The 20,098-nt window shown below is 42.7% G+C and overlaps 2 protein-coding genes across 5 annotated transcripts in view; one reads left to right on the forward strand and one right to left on the reverse strand.

The window, feature by feature from the left end:
- LOC110501387 (major facilitator superfamily domain-containing protein 6) overlaps positions 1-1,752 on the forward strand; it is a 20,503-nt gene extending 18,751 nt beyond the window's left edge. For all 4 annotated transcript variants that reach the window (XM_090215562.1, XM_021578920.3, XM_021578921.3 and 1 more), the window contains one exon: positions 365-1,752. In XM_090215562.1, coding sequence (XP_090071688.1) covers positions 365-541 — 177 coding nt within the window. In that variant the 3' untranslated portion in view covers positions 542-1,752. The remainder of the gene's footprint in view (positions 1-364) is intronic.
- nemp2 (nuclear envelope integral membrane protein 2) lies at positions 1,613-12,227 on the reverse strand. The gene is made up of 9 exons (XM_021578923.3): positions 11,878-12,227; positions 11,355-11,464; positions 10,874-11,114; positions 10,697-10,769; positions 8,601-8,691; positions 4,559-4,673; positions 3,596-3,821; positions 3,249-3,449; positions 1,613-2,908 (listed from the first exon to the last, which is right to left on the reverse strand). The coding sequence occupies exons 1-9, from the start codon at positions 11,975-11,977 to the stop codon at positions 2,527-2,529; spliced, it is 1,539 nt and encodes a 512-aa protein (XP_021434598.2). The 5' UTR covers positions 11,978-12,227; the 3' UTR covers positions 1,613-2,526.
- Between the last annotated feature and the right edge of the window lie 7,871 nt (positions 12,228-20,098).

The raw sequence follows: 20,098 nt of genomic DNA on the forward strand, positions 1-20,098 counted from the left end.
AGGTAGACAGGGTGGCAGCTCGTGGGGTTTAGGCATAGACTTCTAGGTTCAGGCTGTGATTTGAGGCTGGGCCCAAAGGTGCATGTCACTGGGCAGAGAATGAAACAGTAGGTAGTTTTATGTGGAACACAGGTGGTTTATCTAGGGATTTGTGCACGTACCAGCCAAGGTTCCATGTTGAATAATGTTCTCCTGAGAATTGTCTTTTTTATGTTGTGTCCCATTTTGAAGAAAGGTGAGAATATAATACCTGCCTTTAGAACTGTATTTTATGAGGGTATTTTTGCATATCTGTGCCAAGTACTATACTTACAGTATTACAAATAACTATGATGCAACACTTTACCTTTGCTCTGTTTGGTAGGAGATCAATGAGATCAGCATAGATGAACCAACAGAGGAAACCTCCCAGTCCTCATCTCAAGACCCCCCCAGCAGGTCCCCACAGACGGAACCCTCTCAGGGGGAAACCCCCCTACCTGACCAGGATCCCCCTATGCCTGCGGACCAACCACCCCTCCCCACTGGCCACACACAGTAAAGAGGGAACACATTGCACATTTTGAGAAACTGTCCCCAAATGTTTTCCAAGCAACACCACCAACCGACAGAGTCAAGTGCTGGCGGAAGACCAGTTATTAAAAGAGTGAAGAGTATGATTTTACAGACTGGACAGATGAAAAATACAGGCCAAAATGAGAGGTTATATTTTTCCTCTTAGCAGAGGACTTAACCAGAGCCTTTAGGGATCTGAGGAAAAGCTCTTGCCTTGAAGTAGCTACTGTTGCACTTTCAAATGGATGTAAAAATTGTAAGTTATTTTTTAAAACTTGCAAATCTGGATATTAGGTTTGATTGAATTAGGGTTCTATTTGTCTCAATGGCCCTCAAACTGATCAAGTGCCTGAGCCTCGTCATAGGTTGGTGATTCACACTCATGCAGAAGTGACACACTCAATCTAAATAGCCATGTGTGTAATGGCTGCTTACATAGAGTTTAGGTGCACGTTCAATAAGAAAACGTTGTGGAACCTTGCAGATAGAAATGTTATGATTGGAACCGACAGAAAGTCAGAGAGACATGTTTGTTCTACATACTAGGCTGTATCTGGAACAAGTTGCTCTCCAGAATGTGGCCCTGCTATTACATGTAAATGTTTACTGTGTCTAGTCTGACTATCAACCACTGATGCCGTGGAAAAATACTTATTTAAAAAAGGTTTATGAAGTGATCGTGTCAGATCTGATATCCACCAGGCTTTCAGGGTCTGTAATGTCTATTTAACTATAACTCCCATCAGTTATCCCCCCCCCCCCTGTGAATGTATTTCCACATGCATATGTCTAATGCCTGGCCAAAATTTCACAAACATAAAATATTTAACTACAGTCTTATTTAGACAGAAATTGCAAGTATGTCAAACTGCTGTCCTCCAGGACTATCTAAAACTGTTCAGACGTTGTAATGACCTGAGCATTTTACATGGCATGGCTCGTCTGCTGCGTAGCCTAAGCCAATGTATTTTAAATCAGGCAGCCTTTACTACTCTCAGTGCTCTGTGGCCTTTTTGTATCTCTTTAAGGTGAAACATCAGTTCACAATACAATGTCACTGGGAAAAAAGATGGGCTTATTTATTAATCAATTGAAACAAACCTTAAAAAGAATCATCCTTGGATCATAATGGCCCAAATCATCATTCCCAAAATACAAAAACATTAAAAATGATGTTTGATATAAAATTACAATAAACGTTTTTTTTCTTTCTGGCCTGTGGGAGAAAAACATTGCTTTTGCCAGATTTGGTCCAATCAAAATCCCCCTTCGATGTTTACAGCTGTTCTGGCTGTCAAAGGCGGCAGTTTCCTAAGCAGCCAGGTGGGGGCGGTAGATAGTAGTTGACTGGATTCCACAGCTAAGAAGAGTACGTGAGAGTTTGTTACAGTGACCCAGCAGGGAAGCAGGTCTCATAACCCCAGGCACTTACCACACACAGGAGGAGGAAAAAACAATGTACTCATGATTGTTGCTGGTTTACCTGAGAACTGTAAACATGAGCTCAAAGTCATTCTTGTGATTCCTGCAATTATGATGCAGTGTTTTGGATTTGAGATGGAGAATTCTGCTTTGATTTCATTTGCAGTGTAGAGTGGGAACCCCAAAGTCAGATTAACTCAAGGCCCCCCCTTAAAAATATACATATATCTCTGAGCCAGGATAGGATAGGCACACCAAGTCCCCCGTCTCCTCTTAGGTGGAATTATGATTCACAATCACTCGGACTAGATTTATAGTGGGATTCTATTTGGTACATATGATGAAGCTTAATTTATACTCCTAGCTGTTAATGTGTTTTATGTCGATTCATTCTGTATGAAGATGTTGATCAATTGAGTTCATAAATCACTTAAATATTTTTTGCCAGCATGTTCGACCCCAAAGATCAACCTGAGTGGTATTGCCCCCTAGTGTTAACTGGCCATATTAGGAACCAACCTGTCCACTACAGAGGTTTAAAATCTGATCTTAGAAAAGCTCCATGTCCTCCTCCTCAACGTCCTCGATGACGTGGGGCTCTAAAGGCGGGGTGAAGGCGGCAGGGGTGGGAGGGTAGAAAGGAGCGGGATAGGATGGGGGCAGCCAGGGGGCGGAGCTGTCCGGACGGGGCATGGTGGTGGGGGTGGTTGGTGTGTAGAGGGGGAGGGGGCTAGGTGCAGGCGGAGCCCTGACGGAGCTGTCCATCTCGTCTTCGCTGAGGTCCTCGTCAGCGCCCAACCCCAGCACCCTGTGCTGGGCAGAGGTGAAGAGCATGTTCTCGTTGTTGGCTGCTCCCGGGCCGTACTGCTGTCCGTGATTCTGCTGCTCCCCCGGGGTCACGTGGCCGCCGCCTGTCAGAAAGGCTGCAAACCTAGAAATGTAATTTAGCAGAGTTGAGTCATTCACCAGCACTCCGTTCAGTCAAGCTCTCATCAGCTGGGTGCTTTTAGAGCAGAAAGTTCAGAATATTTGTGTGTCAGTCTCATACTGTTGTTATGTTTTAAATGCAGGGAGCTATTCTTATCCGTATTTTTTTGAAACTGCACTGCCGGTTAGGGGCTCGTAAGTAAGCATTTCACTGTAAGGTTGTAATACCTGTTGTATTCGGCGCATGTGACTATTACAATATGATTTCATTTGGATCCTGAGGACAAGATGTGTCCTACTTTAGTTAGGATGTGAGTGGTGTAGTTTGCGTGTTTGTCCCGTACCGTTGTGGGGAGCGTAGTCGGAGGACCATTTCCCAGGCAGGGAAGCCAGGCGTAGTGCAGAGCCTCCTGAGCTCCTCAAGGGAGGCTGTGGTGTGCACCTCCCCCTGCTCTCTGTACTCCTCATCTGTGAGGAGGCGTACCTGGGGCTTCCTGCTACGCCCAAACACGCGCAGGAGAGAGGTAAGTAGACGCCCTGTTAGCCTGGGGGAGAGAGGGAGGGACAGCCATCAATCAAACACACAACTTTGGATCGAAAGCATCTGCTAAAAAGCCAATACTATTCATCTCCATTACCCAAATCCACCTTAGTAGTATATCTAATGTCAAACCACAAATTGACTGTGTACCTGCATGTCCCCAGCAGCAGTCTGTAGGCATAGGGCAGAGCCTTGAGCACCAGCAGGATGCCCAGGAGTAGGTAGGAAGCCTGGGGGTAGGTCACTCCGTAGTACATGAGGCCCATGGCCAGGCACTGGAGCCCCCAGGTCAGTAGGGACAGGGTGCGCTCGCTGCTGATGGGCCCGTGCTTGTAGCAAACCGCCCAGCTGATCAGGCCCGTTATTACCAGGTAGCCTGGAAATAGAGAAAATGATGAAGTGAGGGAGAGAGAAATTGAAAGATCTGTTGGTTCCTATCTGATTTATAATATTTTATAGAGAAAGCAACATAAGCAAAGACACAGAAACAAAAACGTAACCGGTTAGATGAAATACTCCAATTGAAAGCCCTGTGTAATTGGAACAGTGAAACAGTGGAACCCAGTGGATTTGAGGCATGCCAGTAAGGGTGAAAAGAACACATTTGAACGCTAATCCACCCAAAGCCCTTTTTGTTTCCAAGCACAGAAATCAATGTTCCAGCAGCATTGCCGCGCACTCCTAATCCTAACGTGCCTGCGGATTCAACCATTTTCAACCCAGTGTGTGCATAGAGAGAGGGCAAATTGATTTGGCAGCAAATCCACTCCATTGAGGAGTGTGGAGAGGCAGTCGGTAACTGTAGGCTACTTCACCACTCCACATCCACTTGGCCCTCTTATTATGACCGACTCCTGGGAGTGAATGACTCAGAGTGGACGCTGACCCATCCTCATTAGTCATGAATATATTACGGTATCATGTCTGTAGTGAGAGCATATCATTTATCAGGGGCCTTCATGTAAACAGTGTTCATACTGGGTTCAAATGTGCAAGGCCTCGCAAAGACAGAATTTCAATGTAGACTAAATGCCTCCTACTGCTAACTGAACAGTTCAAGTCCTAGTTACTGACCTTATTTTAAGCAACAATCTCTTAACTAAACCAACTCACCCAAGGCATGTTTCCAGTAGAGAGTCGTGATGTCTTCCCAGTGGTTGAACAGCGTCTGGTATCCCAGGTAGGACAGGCCGGAGCCAGCACCAAACAGCGTGATGAACATGGCCCTCTGGAGGTGACACAGGCAGGTAATATAACAAGGTAAGCCTAATTCATCTGAGCCACCCAGAGGACTCTTTCTCTATTGAATAACTCTCTCCAAATGTTGGATTCTACAGTTAGAAGACATCTCTCTTTAGGATAAGCCAGACCAGAGTCACACGTTTGGGGTCTGGCCATCTGATTTTTACAGGCACGGTGGAGGCTTCGTCCAAAAGGGCAAGTTCTGAGGGGGCTGGGGTGGTAGGCTAACCCTCGGTTACGGAGGGCATATCTCCTAGCTAAGAATATGTATATGTTTGGTCCCATCACTTTAAACTAAAACTAATTTCAATCAATCACCCTGATTAATCATTTGGATCAAGTCTTTAGGCAGTGCGATGGCCTTTTATATACAGTGAGCTCCAAAAGTATTGGGACAGTATCAAATGTTTTGTATCTGTACTCTGGACTTGAACTTATACAATGACTATGAGGTAGAAGTGCAGAGTGTCATTAATGTAAATATATTTAGAAACATATTATATTCTTATTTACAAAAGTACATGCAAAATGACAATACATTATTTACCATTAATTTACAGTGAGGGAAAAAGTATTTGATCCTCTGCTGATTTTGTACGTTTGCCCACTAACAAATAAATGATCAGTCTATAATTTTAATGGTAGGTTTATTTGAACAGTGAGGGACAGAATAACAACAAAAAAATCCAGAAAAACGCATGTCAAAAATTTTATAAAGTGATTTGCATTTTAATGAGGGAAATAAGTATTCGACCCCCTCTCAATCAGAAAGATTTCTGGCTCCCAGATGTCTTTTATACAGGTAACGAGCTGAGATTAGGAGCACACTCTTAAAGGGAGTTCTCCTAATCTAAGCTTGTTACCTGTATAAAAGACACCTGTCCACAGAAGCAATCAATAAATCAGATTCCAAACTCTGCACCATGGCCAAGACCAAAGAGCTCTCCAAGGATGTCAGGGACAAGATTGTAGACCTACACAAGGCTGGAATGGGCTACAAGACCATCGCCAAGCAGCTTGGTGAGAAGGTGACAACAGTTGTGATTATTCGCAAATGGATGAAACACAAAATAACTGTCAATCTCCCTCGGCCTGGGGCTCCATGCAAGATCTCACCTCGTGGAGTTGCAATGATCATGAGAACGGTGAGGAATCATCCCAGAACTACACGGGAGGATATTGTCAATGATCTCAAGGCAGCTGGGACCATAGTCACCAAGAAAACAATTGGTAACACACTACGCCGTGAAGGACTGAAATCCTGCAGCGCCCGCAAGGTCCCCCTGCTCAAGAAAGCACATATACATGCCGTCTGAAGTTTGCCAATGAACATCTGAATGATTCAGAGGACAACTGGGTGAAAGTGTTGTGGTCAGATGAGACCAAAATGGAGCTCTTTGGCATCAACTCAACTCGCCGTGTTTGGAGGAGGAGGAATGCTGCCTATGACCCCAAGAACACCATCCCCACCGTCAAACATGGAGGTGGAAGAATTATGCTTTGGGGTGTTTTTCTACTAAGGGGACAGGACAACTTCACCGCATCAAAGGGACGATGGACGGGGCCATGTACCGTCAAATCTTGGGAGAGAACCTCCTTCCCTCAGCCAGGGCATTGAAAATGGGACGTGGATGGGTATTCCAGCATGACAATGACCCAAAACACACGGCCAAGGCAACAAAGGAGTGGCTCAAGAAGAAGCACATTAACGTCCTGGAGATGCCGAGCCAGTCTCCAGACCTTAATCCCATAGAAAATCTGTGGAGGGAGCTGAAGGTTCGAGTTGCCAAACGTCAGCCTCAAAACCTTAATGACTTGGAGAAGATCTGCAAAGAGGAGTGGGACAAAATCCCTCCTGAGATGTGTGCAAACCCGGTGGCCAACTACAAGAAACGTCTGACCTCTGATTGCCAACAAGGATTTTTCAGGGGCGTCAAATACTTATTTCCCTCATTAAAATGCAAATCACTTTATAACATTTTTGACAAGCGTTTTTCTGGATTTTTTTGTTATTCTGTCTCTCACTGTTTAAATAAACCTACCATTAATATTATAGACTGATCATTTCTTTGTCTGTGGGCAAACGTACAAAATCAGCAGGGGATCAAATAATTTTTTCCATCACTGTATAATGGGCACAAAATAATCTGAAACACAACCAAAACAAACAGAAAATGCATCCAACAAGTTTATAGAGTCACAAGCTTGATGTAATCATTACGTGCTATGAATATGGCACCAAATATGAAACAATTTTTACTACTTTAATACACATAAGTGGATTTGGCTCACAAGGTGAAACATCTGTCAATGTGTCCTTGAGCAGGACTAGCTAAATTATAAGGCAATTCAGAGAAGCACTCATGACTCCATTCTAAGCACACCAAAAGTACGATCTGCTTCTATGAATTGCCTTGTGAAAACCTTTACATTTATTTATCCATTATTTTACCAGGTAAGTTGACTGAGAACACGTTCTCATTTACAGCAACGACCTGGGAAATAGTTACAGGGAAGAGGAGGGGATTGAATGAGACAATTGTAAACTGGGGATTATTAGGTGACCGTGATGGTTTGAGGGCCAAATTGGGAATTTAGCCAGGACACCGGGGTTAACACCCCTACTCTTACGAGAAGTGCCATGGGATCTTTAATGACCTCAGAGAGTCAGGACACCCATTTAACATCCCATCCGAAAGACGGCACCCTACACAGGGCAGTGTCCCCAATCACTGACCTGGGGCATTGGGATATTTTTTAGACCAGAAGAAAGAGTGCCTCCTACTGGCCCTCCAACACCACTTCCAGCAGCCCCTGGTCTCCCATCCAGGGACTGACCAGGACCAACTTCAGAAGCAAGCCACAAGCATAACCTAACACTGTTAGGTCATATTTTATTATTTAGCTAATCATGTTGGCAATATAAAAAACTTTCAAATTATGCCCACTTGACCCAGATGCGTGGTCCACGGCAAGTTCTCACAATACAAGAAACAGGCTCATTTTGTTCAGGACAACCCAGGGTATAACACCATGCTAACTTGTAACTGTACATCAAACATAGTGATCATAAACGTTTATATAGTATGTTACATTTTATGGAAAAGTGAAGTGCACATTTGGACTCACTGTTGTTTAGCTTGCTTGAATAATAAAAAGCATGAGCTGGTGCAGACCCAAAGAAAGTTGGTAGAGGTGCTGACTAACAGCGAGCAAACTATAGGCTGTAAAAAAAAATATGGAGTTGCACGCGCTATATACAAGCTCACAGTAATTTATTAGTTTAAAATGTTTCAGCATCACTGTGCCTTCTTCAGGTTGTATATTGCATGAGTTTAATGATATGGAAAAGTGAAGTGCACAAGTGTTTGGCTTGCTTGCATGAGATCAAAGCAGTATTTATTATAATCATTAACATCTTTCAAAATACATTGAGTCCTCGTAATTTACAGCATTTGCTTCACTAGGACAACACATTTTCTTTCAAAAGTTGCCAAATTGAAGGAAAAGGGAAACCGCACACTGCTCTTGGTAGTATCACTGATATTTAATAAGCTTACGTATTGGCCTCATGGCCTTCGTCAGATCTTTAGTAAAAAAAAAAAAAAATTGCTCCCTTATGTAGACCTAGCCCCACCCACAAAAGTTGCCAAATTAGCAGGAGGGATGGAGCAACTTCTGTCAAAACCCATACAGAGCTGTTAAGTGGAGACCCTGAGCTCTGACGTCATGTATAGAATGTTACTGTACAGCCACTGCATGCACGTGTAAAGGGCTATGGTAAAACAAAGCAAGAAAATTAAGTAGAGTGCATTGACCGTACTGATTAGCAAAGCTTGTCAAATTGAAATGTGGGACGTCTTTTGTAATTAGCCTAAAGCAGTAACAGCTTGAGCCTAAAGGTGATTCTTACCGGTATAGCGTTTTTCAGGATCAACAACAGAAAGACAACAATGGAGAGAACTCCCACTGAGATTCCTGAGGAATAAAAAAACAAAGAACTCCTGCCAAAAAATAAAAATATACATTATTGTTTTCTGTAGTACCACTATTCAACCTAGAATAGCTCAATCACAGGGTCAATTCAGTTGTAGAACTACAGTGCCTTCGGAAAGTATTCAGACCCCTGAACTTTTTCCACATTTTGTTACGTTACAGCCTTATTCTAAAATGTATAAAACAAAAATAAATCCTCATCAATCTACACACCATACCACATAATGACAGAGCAAAAACAGATTTTTAGAAAACATAAATATCACATTTACATAAGTATTCTGACCCTTTACTCAGTACTTTGTTGAACCACCTTTGGCAGCGATTACAGCATTGAGTCTTCTTGGGTATGACGCTACAAGCTTGGCACACCTGTATTTGGGGAGTTTCTCCCATTCTTCTTGCAGATCCTCTCAAGCTCTGTCAGGTTGGATGGGGTACGTTGCTGCACAGCTATTTTCAGGTCTCCAGAAATGTTTAATCGGGTTCAAGTCTGGGCTCTGGCTGGGCCACTCAAGGACATTCAGAGACTTGTCCCGAAGACACTCTTGCGTTGTCTTGGCTGTGTGCTTTGAGTCGTCGTCCTGTTAGAAGGTGAACCTTCACCCCCAGTCTGAGGTTCTGAGTGCTCTGGAGCAGGTTTTCATCAAGGATCTCGCTGTACTTTGCTCCGTTCATCTTTGCCTCGATCCTAACTCGTCTCCCAGTCCCTGCCACTGAAAAACATCCCCACAGCATGATGCTGCCACCAACATGCTTCACCGTAGAGATGGTGCCAGGTTTCCTCCAGACGTGACGCTTGGCATTTAGAACAAAGTGTTCAATCTTGGTTTCATCAAACCAGAGAATCTTGTTTCTCATGGTCGGAGAGTTTTTAAGTGTCTTTTGGCAGACTACAAGCAGGCTGTCATGTGCCTTTTAGTGAGGAGTGGCTTCCGCCTGGCCACTCTACCATAAAAGCCTGATTTGGGGGAGTGCTGCAGATATGGGAGAATCTTCCAGAAGGACAACCATCTCCACAGAGCAACTCTGGATCTCTGTCAGAGTGACCATCGGGTTCTTGGTCACCACCCTGACCAAGGTCTTTCTCCCCCGATTGCTCAGTTTGGCCGGACGGACAGCTCTAGGAAGAGTCTTGGTGGTTCCAAACTTCTTCCATTTAAGAATGATGGGGGCCACATGCTGCAAACATTTTTTGGTACCCTTCCCCAGATCTTTGCCTCAACACAATCCTGTCTCTGAGCTCTACAGACAATTAATTCGACCTCATCAATCAATCAAATTCATTTATAAAGCCCTTCTACATCAGCCGATGTCATAAAGTTCTACACAGAAACCCAGCCTAAAACCCCAAACAGCAAGCAATGCAGATGTAGAAGGACGGTCAAGGGGTCTAAATACTTTCCGAAGGCCCTGTATATGTGGCCTACTGGATGGTTCTTCTGCTACTGAAATATTCACATTTTAAAAGGAGCAGTGCATTCAAAAATGTGATTTTTCCTGTGTTTTATATATATTTACACACTATGAGGTTGGAATAATACTGAAATTGTGACAATTATTATAACGCACTTTTAATGTAAGAGCTGTTTGAAAAGACCACCTGAAATTTCAGCTTGTTTGGCTGGGTGGGGTTTTTGTTATAATTTAATAGACCAACAACTAAGAGAGCTTGCCCTCCTCTCTGCTAATAACAGAATGTTTTCAGGTTGCACATCCCTCCCATAAAGCTCCTCCAATTAGGCCCATCTCTCAGACCACTCCCAGACAGTCCTAGCAAAATTATTGCTTCAGAAATTGCCTTTAGCTGAGAAGCTATTTTTGTTTCTTTTTGACCATTTTAATTTAATCACAGTAAGGTACTAAATTGTTACCCAGAAATGTTTTGATGTTGAGATAAAAATGTCTGCATTGGACCTTAAAGTCTCACACTGCATGTTTACCAGGACAATAGGATTGAGATCTACTAAATATAACTAACACACACACAACGTAAGAATGGTAAAACCTTACCTACACAAAGCCCCAGCAAAGTAGAAGAGGGTGAGGCCACATGCAAAGAGTCCAAATCGTATTTTATTTAACCCTGTAAGTAAAGAGTATGGCTGTTAATACTCATTCTGAACTTGAGACCAAACCGGTAGGTTGACTGCAATTACCAACAACAACAATAAGATAAGATAATCTCACGTTTGCCCCTGACATGTAGAGAGTGCTCAGAATTGGCCCTCGGGGTCTTCACCATGAAGCACACATCCTCCTGTTCCAGTGGGATGTCCAGGCTCTTCTCCCTGGCCACACTGGGGCTGGGAGGCCAATAGTGGTTGACCAGGCACCAAGACAACGTGAGGAAGTGGCCTGGCTCGTAGCAGTTCCTGGTCCCCTCGATGGGGTACACAATGTAGACCCCTTCTTCACCTGTCACTCGCACCTTGAAGAAGAGTCAGATAGATGCTTTATATGAGCAATGTTTGGTTTGTTGCTGTTACAACATAGTAACGACAACTATCATGTCATTGCAGTAACTTGCCTAATTTATTGTATGGGAGCATATAGACACACACAAAACGTGTCTCGTGTTTGGTGTACACATGAGTATCAACAGTTAATCGTGAGCTGTTGTGAAGCAAGCACCCATGGTATACCTACAGGACATGTGTAGCTTTCTTACCTGAAAGGTGGACCAGATGTCTTTCCATTTGATCACTGTGCCAGAATTGTAACAGAAACATCTTGTTCCAAAATGAGTGGTGTTTTGATTTTCTTTAAGATATGTGCAGTCTGGAAGAATACAACAATAACGTGTTAATCAGACATAGTAGCTATATTTAATGTGAAATTAGTAAGCTAGTTACTTTACTAATGGCTAGTACGTTAACTAGCTAAAATGGCTAGTAGCTAGCTAAGTAAATTCACAAGATTATTGCTCTTCGTGGACTAGCTAATGTTAATGGCTAATTTAGCTAACTTATGTAGTTAGCTAACGTTACTACTAGCAAACGTTGCTCTGAATTAATTGACAGACCAATCATACAGTAATATGGATGTTACACACAATAAACCAACTAGTTAGCTAAATAGCCAACTAGCTAGCTACGTTACCTAACAACAATAGTGGATAAGGGGAAAAAAATACTGTCGTTAGCAAGATAGGCTAGCTAACGTTACAGTCATTACTTAGCTACAACATTCACCTGCGTCTGAAAAGCCAAGGCTTCCTTCAACTTGTACACATACGACATTTACCAGTACAGCTAAAATGGATAAAATTGATATATCGGAGCAAGGATTCATAATTCCTAGTTGTTGTTAGCAAGCAAGCTATTGTTGTTCACTGTACTTTCAAATTCGGTGGTTACGAATTAGACCAAAGTAAACGATACTGATAAACATATCAAGTTTTTCTCTGGTGAACAAACAATCTACATGTATGTTATTTGAATATATATTTATACGCTTTGATGTTGTTTTACAATCATTTAACAGCTAGAGCTTGCATCACGTATTTTCAGTTGTAGTTCACGCAACCGTGATTGATTGCTTTAGCCTTGATCAGCATCTGCATTGAAATTGAAAGCATGACAAGAATGAGCGTGTTTAGGCAATTTCTGGCTAAATAATACGTGTTGCAAGAAATAATCAAGTTATTATTTAATCAATAATAACACCATTGCCTAGGATAGTTTGATGATTTCTGACTCTGACTACCTTTGGGTGCCCCCTGTGGTTCCCCCTCGTGGATCCTTAAGGAAGATGTGAAATACATTATTTTAATTTTTATTTTAGAGGCTAGTTGAGAACAAGTTCTCATTTACAACTGCGACCTGGTCAAGATAAAGCAAAGCAGTGCGACACAAACAACACACAGAGTTACACATGGAATAAACAAACATGCAGTCAATAATACAATAGAAAAAAGAATATATACAGTGTGTGGAAATTAGGTAGGATGAGGGAGGTGAGGCAATAAATAGGCCATATTGGCGAAATAATTACAATATAGCAATTAAACACTGGAGTGATAGATGTGCAGAAAATGAGTGTGCAGGTGGAGATACTGGTGTGCAAAAGAGAAAAATAAATAACAGTATGGGGGATGAGGTAGTTGGATGGGCTATTTACAGATGGGCTATGTACAGGTGCAGTGATCTGTGAGCTGCTCTGACAGCTGGTGCTTAAAGTTAGTGAGGGAGATATGAGTCTCCAGCTTCAGTGATTTTTGAAGTTTCTTCCAGTCATTGGCAGCAGAGAACTTGAAGAAAAGGCGGACAAAGGAGGAATTGGCTTTGGGGGTGACCAGTGAGATATACCTGCTGGAGCGCATGTTACGGGTGGGTGCTGCTATGGTGACCAGTGAGCTAGGATAAGGCTGGGCTTTACCTAGCAAATACTTATAGATGACCTGGAGCCAGTGGGTTTGGTGTCGAGTATGAAGCGTGGGCCAGACAACAAGAGCATACAGGTCGCAGTGGTGGGTAGTATATGGGGCTTTGGTGACAAAACAGATGGCACTGTGATAGACTGCATCCAATTTACCGAGTAGAGTGTTGGAGGCTATTTTGTAAATGACATCACCGAAGTTAAGGAACGGTAGGATAGTCAGTTTTACGAGGGTATGTATGGCAGCATGAGTGAAGGATGCTTTGTTGTGAAATAGGAAGCCAATTCTAGATTTAATTTTGGATTGGAGATGCTTAATGTGAGTCTGGAAGGAGAGTTTACAGTCTACCCAGACACCTAGGTATATTCTAAGTCAGAACCGTCCAGAGTAGGATTGCTGGACGGGTGGGCAGGTGTGGTCAGCGATCGGTTGAAGAGCATGCATTTAGTTTTACTTGCATTTAAGAGCAGTTGGAGGCCATGGAAGCAGAGTTGTATGGCATTGAAGCTTGTCTGGAGGTTAGTTAACACAGTGTCCAAAGAAGGGCCAGAAGTATACTAAATGGTGTCGTCTGCATAGAGGTGGATCAGAGACTCACCAGCAGCAAGAGCGCCATCATTGATGTATACATAGAAAAGAGTCGGTCCGAGAATTGAATCCTGTGGCACCCCCGTAGAGACTGCCAGAGTTCCGGACAACAGGCCCTCCGATTTGACACACTGAACTCTGTCTGAGAAGTAGGTGAACCAGGCGAGGCAGTCATTTGAGAAACCAAGGCTGTTGAGTCTGCCAATAAGAATGTGGTGATTGAGGCCTCCCGGGTGGTTAAGGGCGCTGTACTGCAGCGCCAGCTGTGCCACCAGAGACCCTGGGTTCGCGCCCAGGCTCTGTCGTAACCGGCCGCGACCGGGAGGTCCGTGGGGCGACACACAATTGGCCTAGCGTCGTCCGGGTTAGGGAGGGCTTGGCCGGTAGGGATATCCTTGTCTCATAGTGCACCAGCGACTCCTGTGGCGGGCCGTGCGCAGTGCGCGCTAACCAAAGTTGCCAGGTGCACGGTGTTACCTCCAACACATTGGTGCGGCTGGTGTCTCTCCCGAGCCCGTACGGGAGTTGTAGTGATGAGACAAGATAGTAGCTAGTAAAACAATTGGATACCATGAAAAACGGGTAAAATTAAAATAAATAAAATAATGTGGTGATTGACAGCGTCGAAAGCCTTGGCCTGGTCGATGAATACAGCTGCACAGTATTGTCTCTTATTGATGGCGGTTATGATATCGTTTAGGATCTTGAGCGTGGCTGAGGTGCACCCATGACAAACTCGGAAACCAGATTGCATAGCGGAGAAGGTACGGTGGGATTCAAAATGGTCGGTGATCTGTTTGTTAACTAGGCTTTTGAAGACTTTAGAAAGGCAGGGCAGGATAGATATAGGTCTGTGGCAGTTTGGGTCTAGAGTGTCTCCTCCTTTGAAGAGCCAGATGACTGCAGCAGCTTTCCAATCCTTGGGCTCTCAGACGATACAAAAGAGAGGTTGATCAGGCTATTAATGGCGGTTGCAACAATTTCTGCGGATAATTTTAGAAAGAGAGGGTCCAGATTGTCTAGCTCGGCTGATTTGTAGGGGTCCGGCATCCAATCAAGGCTTGGATGCCACGTTCATCAGCGGCTGTGCTGTGGTGTGGACCTGAATCAACCTCAACCTACAGTAAGTGTTTAATTGTTGCATTAAAACAATACTTCCTATAAATCCTTTGAACCAACAACAAAGGTGTAGAATTCAGTAAAATTGCAATTAATAGGCTTCCGCACTGCACTGACTGCACTGTACCATGTTAGAGTCCCCATTTTTTGTATGAATGACACTAATTTTCTATGTGTGAGAATACTTGGGAACAAATTTCTTAAATTAAAATCACTTGGAGCTCATATTCTAGTGTTTTTACAGTCTTTTATGTCTAACAATAAAAAATTATAATATTTCTTATTATATTTTGGGGACAGAAGGTTGGTCGTTATGATGGGGAATTTGAGACAGAATATCTAAAGGATTGTACTATTAAACAGACTTTCCAAACGTAGGTCTGTTGTAGACCCACTTCCTCTTAGTATATGTCACGTCAAAATAAAAGTCCTCCACAGGTTATTCATTTGTGGTCCACATATGGAGCACGTGCAGGACTTTCATTTTGACATGAGGTAAGTAAAGAGGAAGTGGGTCTACAATAGACCCACATTTGGAAAGTTTGTATAATAATATAATCCTTTAGAAATGTCTTCAAATTTCCTCTGTCATGATGACCAACCGCCCAGCTCACCAGCACATTAAATTGAAACGGAATTGTATTTATTGTCTGGCTTCCCACGGGCTGTTTTTGTGCAACCCAATACAATTGAAAGCAACGCTGGTGTATTTAAATACACCCATATTGCTAAAAGCACCTAAGTAGCCTACCATGGTTCACAACACTGAAATATAAGCTGCTGGAGATGGAAAGTATCTCCACCTCCCACCTCCCACATACTCAAGGATGGGCACAGACAGACAAGGAAAGAGGGAAAATGCAACAAAAAAAAAAGCAACAAAAAAAACTTAAAAGCAGGCCAGATGAAAATGTCATTTTTGTTGCTGTTTCTGCGCCCTTTGAAAATGGAAGGGGGATTTTTGTGGTGGGCGGACGCACACAGCAGGCAGCACGTGGCGGCTTTTTCATTTCTCTAGGATGCTGAGGCGACGGCGGCGGCTTTTCCTGACAGGCACGCCCACGCTGGGCTGAGGGCTTACTGTCACATATGCTGCCTGGCTTGCTGCTGCCTGCCTCCCCAAGTTATGCTAATACCACTGTTTGTTTTTCAGACACTCATCCCCCCTTTCTCTTCCTCCTCCTCCTCCCCTCAGTCTCTAAGTAAACATTCTTAGTTACCCACCCCTCTCCACCCCCAAAAGATTATTTCTGAATTCACTATGGTCTCAAAACGGATCAGTTTGCTCTGAGATTGTACTGTACCATTTCTCCTAGTGAAGAAGCAGGCCTATTTGCAGTCTCATTGTGCTGATGTTCCTCTATCTCAAATCAAATAAAAGTGGATTGGACATGTACACATGTTACAGTGAAACGATTGCTTGTTGTCTTGGTAAGCAACGCCAGTGTATATTTGGCCTTGTGTTTTAAATTATTATTCTGCGGAAAGGTGAATTTGTCTCCCAGTGTCTGTTGGAAAGCAGACTAAAACAGGTTTTCCTCTCGGATTTTGCCTGTGCTTAGCGCTATTCCATTTATTTTTATCTTAAAAAACTCCATAGTCCTTGCTGATGACAAGCATACCCATAACATGATGCAGTCACCACCATGCTTAAAAATATGAAGAGTGGTACTCAGTGATGTTTTGTGTTGGATTTGCCCCAAACATAATGCTTTGCATTCAGAACATTAAGTTAATTTCTTTGCCACATTTCTTGTAGTTTTACTTAGGTGCCTTATTGCAAACAGGATCCATGTTTTGGAATAGTTTTATTCTGTACAGGCTTCCTTATTTTCACGCCGTCATTTAGGTTAGTATTGTGGTGTAACTACAATGTTGTTGATCCATCCTCAGTTTTCTTCTATCACAGCCATTAAACTCTGTAGCTGTTTTAAAGTCACCATTGGCCTCATGATGAAATCCCTGAACAGTTTCCTCCCTCTCTGGCAACTGAGTTAGGAATGACGCCTGTATCTGTCACGCCCTGACCTTAGAGATACTTATTTATTCTCTATGTTTGGTTAGGTCAGGGTGTGACTTGGGTGGGATAATCTATGTTTCTATTTCTTTGTTGTTTTTGCCTAGTGTGGTTCCCAATCAGAGGCAGCTGTCTATCGTTATCTCTAATTGGGGATCATATATAATAGTTATTTTCTGTTTAGCTGTTTTGTTGCCTGACAGAACTGTGCGCTTTTGTTTTTTCTTTGTTATTTTGTTGAGGTGTTCAGTTTATTAAAAATCATGAACGCCTACAACGCTGCACCTTGGTCTCCTTCTTCAACCCACGAGAGTCGTTACAGTATCTTTGTAGTGACTGGGTGTATTGATACACCATCCAAAGTTGAATTAATAACTTTAAAATGCTCAAAGGGAGATTCAATGTCTGCTTTTTTACATTTTTACCCATCTACGAATTGGCATTGAGAGGCTTTGGAAAACCTTCCTGGTCTTTGTGGTTGAATCTGTGATTGAAATTCACTGCTCGACTGAGAGACCTTACAGATGTGTGTGGCGTATAAAGATGAGGTACTGTAGTCATTAATAAATCATGTTAAACACTATTATTGCACACAGAGTCCATGCAACTTATTATGTGACTTGTTAAACACATTTTCACTCCTGAACTTATTTAGGCTTGCCATAACAAAAGGGTTTAATACTTATTTACTCAAGACATTTCAGCTTTTAATCTTCAATTAATTTGTAGAAATGTCTAAAAACACAATTTCCCTTTGACATTATAAGGTATTGTGTGTAGGCCAGTGACACAATCTCAATTTAATCTATTTTAAATTCAGGCTATAACACAACAATATGTGGAAAGAGTCAAGGGGTGTGAATACTTTCTGAAGGCACTGTATATGGTAATTTTTTATATATAGGGTAAAGTTCATAATTTCATAACGAGGAAAGCAATCACTTTTGCAATGTGCACTGCATAGCCGAAGCAAGAGGAGAAGAAAATGTGCTATTGGTGTGTTCTTAGACCATGGCCCAACGCTCTAACCATTAGGCTACCTGCTGCCCCATTTATTAAAAAAAAAATTTGAATAGTTTGGGTCACTGGCCCATATACAATAGCCCATAATGTCAAAGTTGAATTATGTCTTTTGAAATGTTTACAAATTCATTTAAAAAAGAAAATCTGAAATGTCTTCAGTCAATAAGTATTCAACCGCTTTGTTATGGCAAGCCTAAATAAGTTCAGGATTGTTTTTTGCTTAACAAGTCACATTAGCTGCATAGACTCACACCGTGTGCAATAACAGTGTTTAACTTGATTTTTGAATGACTACCTCAACTCTGTACCCCACATATACAATTATTTGTAAGGTCCCTCAGACGAGCAGTGAATTTCAAACACAGATTCAATCACAAAGACAAGGGAGGTTTTCCAATACCACACAAAGAAGGGCACCTATTGGTAGATGGGTAAAAATAGAGAGTAATTAGCATCTCTGAACGTAATTTGCAAACCAAGTAAGTTTGCACCAATTTTACATGTAGAATCGTGTGAAAAACGTCTGCAATCAGAAGTCTACAGCGGGTGGTCCATAAACCATAGCGTGATGAACAATCAGCAGACAAACACTAGATCCACATTCGGTGTGATGTGTGCAAGCCTTAAGAGGTTGTGTCTGGAGTAGTAGAGGGGTTCTTTAGAAGCAGTGAGAAGCTTAATGTCCGCTTTGATCAGTATGCCCCACGCCCACGCCTGCACCAGTTTGGAGGGCGGTGGGGGCCTGGTGTGACAAATCTATCTGTAGAGGGTGAAGAGTGAGTGTGTGTGTCTTCTTTAGTATGTGGGAGGACTGTTTCCCATTACCCTTCCATTAATGAAGAGGTGGTATTGTCAAACTACATTCCCACTCTGCCCTTAAACTAATACTCAATCGAATCTGCCTATCCCAAGAATAGTTGATTATTTCTTGTCTTAGTTCAAGGAGTCCTGAAAAGGTCTGTCAAGTTAATCAAATAGGCTAGACAGCTAAGGGATGCCATAAGCCCAAGCGATAAGCATTTACAGTTCAGCAGGCATCCTCAGCCTATGCTTCTTGACTATTTTTCCAACTTTCTACAGTACCAGTCAAAAGTTTGGACACACCTACTCATTCCAGAATTTCTTTATTTTAACTATTTTCTACATTGTAGAATAATAGTGAAGACATCACAACTATGAAATAACACATATGGAATCATGTAGTAACCAAAAAATGTAGATTCTCCAAAGTACCCACCCTTTGCCTTGATGACAGCTTTGCACACTCTTGGCATTCTCTCAACCAGCTTCATGAGGTAGTCATTTGGAATGCATTTCAATTAACAGGTGTGCCTTGTTAAGTCCATTTGTGGAAATTCTTTCCTTCGGAATGCATTTGAGCCAATCAGTTGTGTTGTGACAAGGTGGTGTTGGTATACAGAAGATTTGGTAAAAGACCAAGTCCATATTATGGCAAGAACAGCTCAAATAAGCAAAGAGAAACAACAGTCCATCATTACTTCAAGACATGAAGGTCAGTCATTACGAAACATTTCAAGAACTTTGAAAGTTTCTTCAAGTGCAGTTGCAAAAACAATCAAGCACTATGATGAAACTGGCTCTCATGAGGACCGCCAAAGGAAATGAAGACCCAGAGTTACCGCTGCTGCAGAGGACAGAATAACTGAACCACAGATTGCAGCCCAAATAAATGCTTCACAGAGTTCAAGTAACAGACACATCTCAACATCAGCTGTTCAGAGGAGACTGCGTGAATCAGGCCTTCATAGTCGAATTACAAAGAAACCACTACTAAAGGACACCAATAAGAAGAAGAGACTAGCTTGGGACAAGACACCTGAGCAATGGACATTAGACCGGTGGAAAGCTGCTTTTTCTCCTAACATTTTGCACATGTTGACTGCAGGTATTTACTTAAAAATCAAAGTCATCCCCCTCTTCAAAGGGGGGGACACTCTTGACCCAAACTGCTACAGACCTATATCTATCCCACCCTGCCTTTCTAAGGTCTTCGAAAGCCAAGTCAACAAACAGATTACCGACCATTTCGAATCCCACCGCACCTTCTCCTCTATGCAATCTGGTTTCCGAGCTGGTCATGGGTGCACCTCAGCCACACTCAAGGTCCTAAACGATATCTTAACCTCCATCGATAAGAAACAATACTGTGCAGCCGTATTCATTGACCTGGCCAAGGCTTTCGACTCTGTCAATCACCACATCCTCATCGGCAGACTCGATAGCCTTGGTTTCTCAAATGATTGCCTCGCCTGGTTCACCAACTACT

The sequence above is a fragment of the Oncorhynchus mykiss genome, chromosome 22 (genome assembly GCF_057628025.1).
Source record: "Oncorhynchus mykiss isolate SJ-2025 chromosome 22, ASM5762802v1, whole genome shotgun sequence".
In the NCBI taxonomy this organism is placed as follows: Eukaryota; Metazoa; Chordata; class Actinopteri; order Salmoniformes; family Salmonidae; genus Oncorhynchus; species Oncorhynchus mykiss.

Excerpts from the sequence above, each read along its gene's own strand:
- nemp2 (XM_021578923.3), bottom strand. The coding sequence starts at position 11,977 with ATGAATCCTTGCTCCGATATATCAATTTTATCCATTTTAGCTGTACTG. Across the intron at positions 11,465-11,877 it reads CCTTGGCTTTTCAGACGCAG|ACTGCACATATCTTAAAGAA; the intron begins GTGAATGTTGTA and ends GTATTCTTCCAG. Across the intron at positions 3,450-3,595 it reads CTGCTGCTGGGGACATGCAG|GCTAACAGGGCGTCTACTTA; the intron begins GTACACAGTCAA and ends TCTCTCCCCCAG.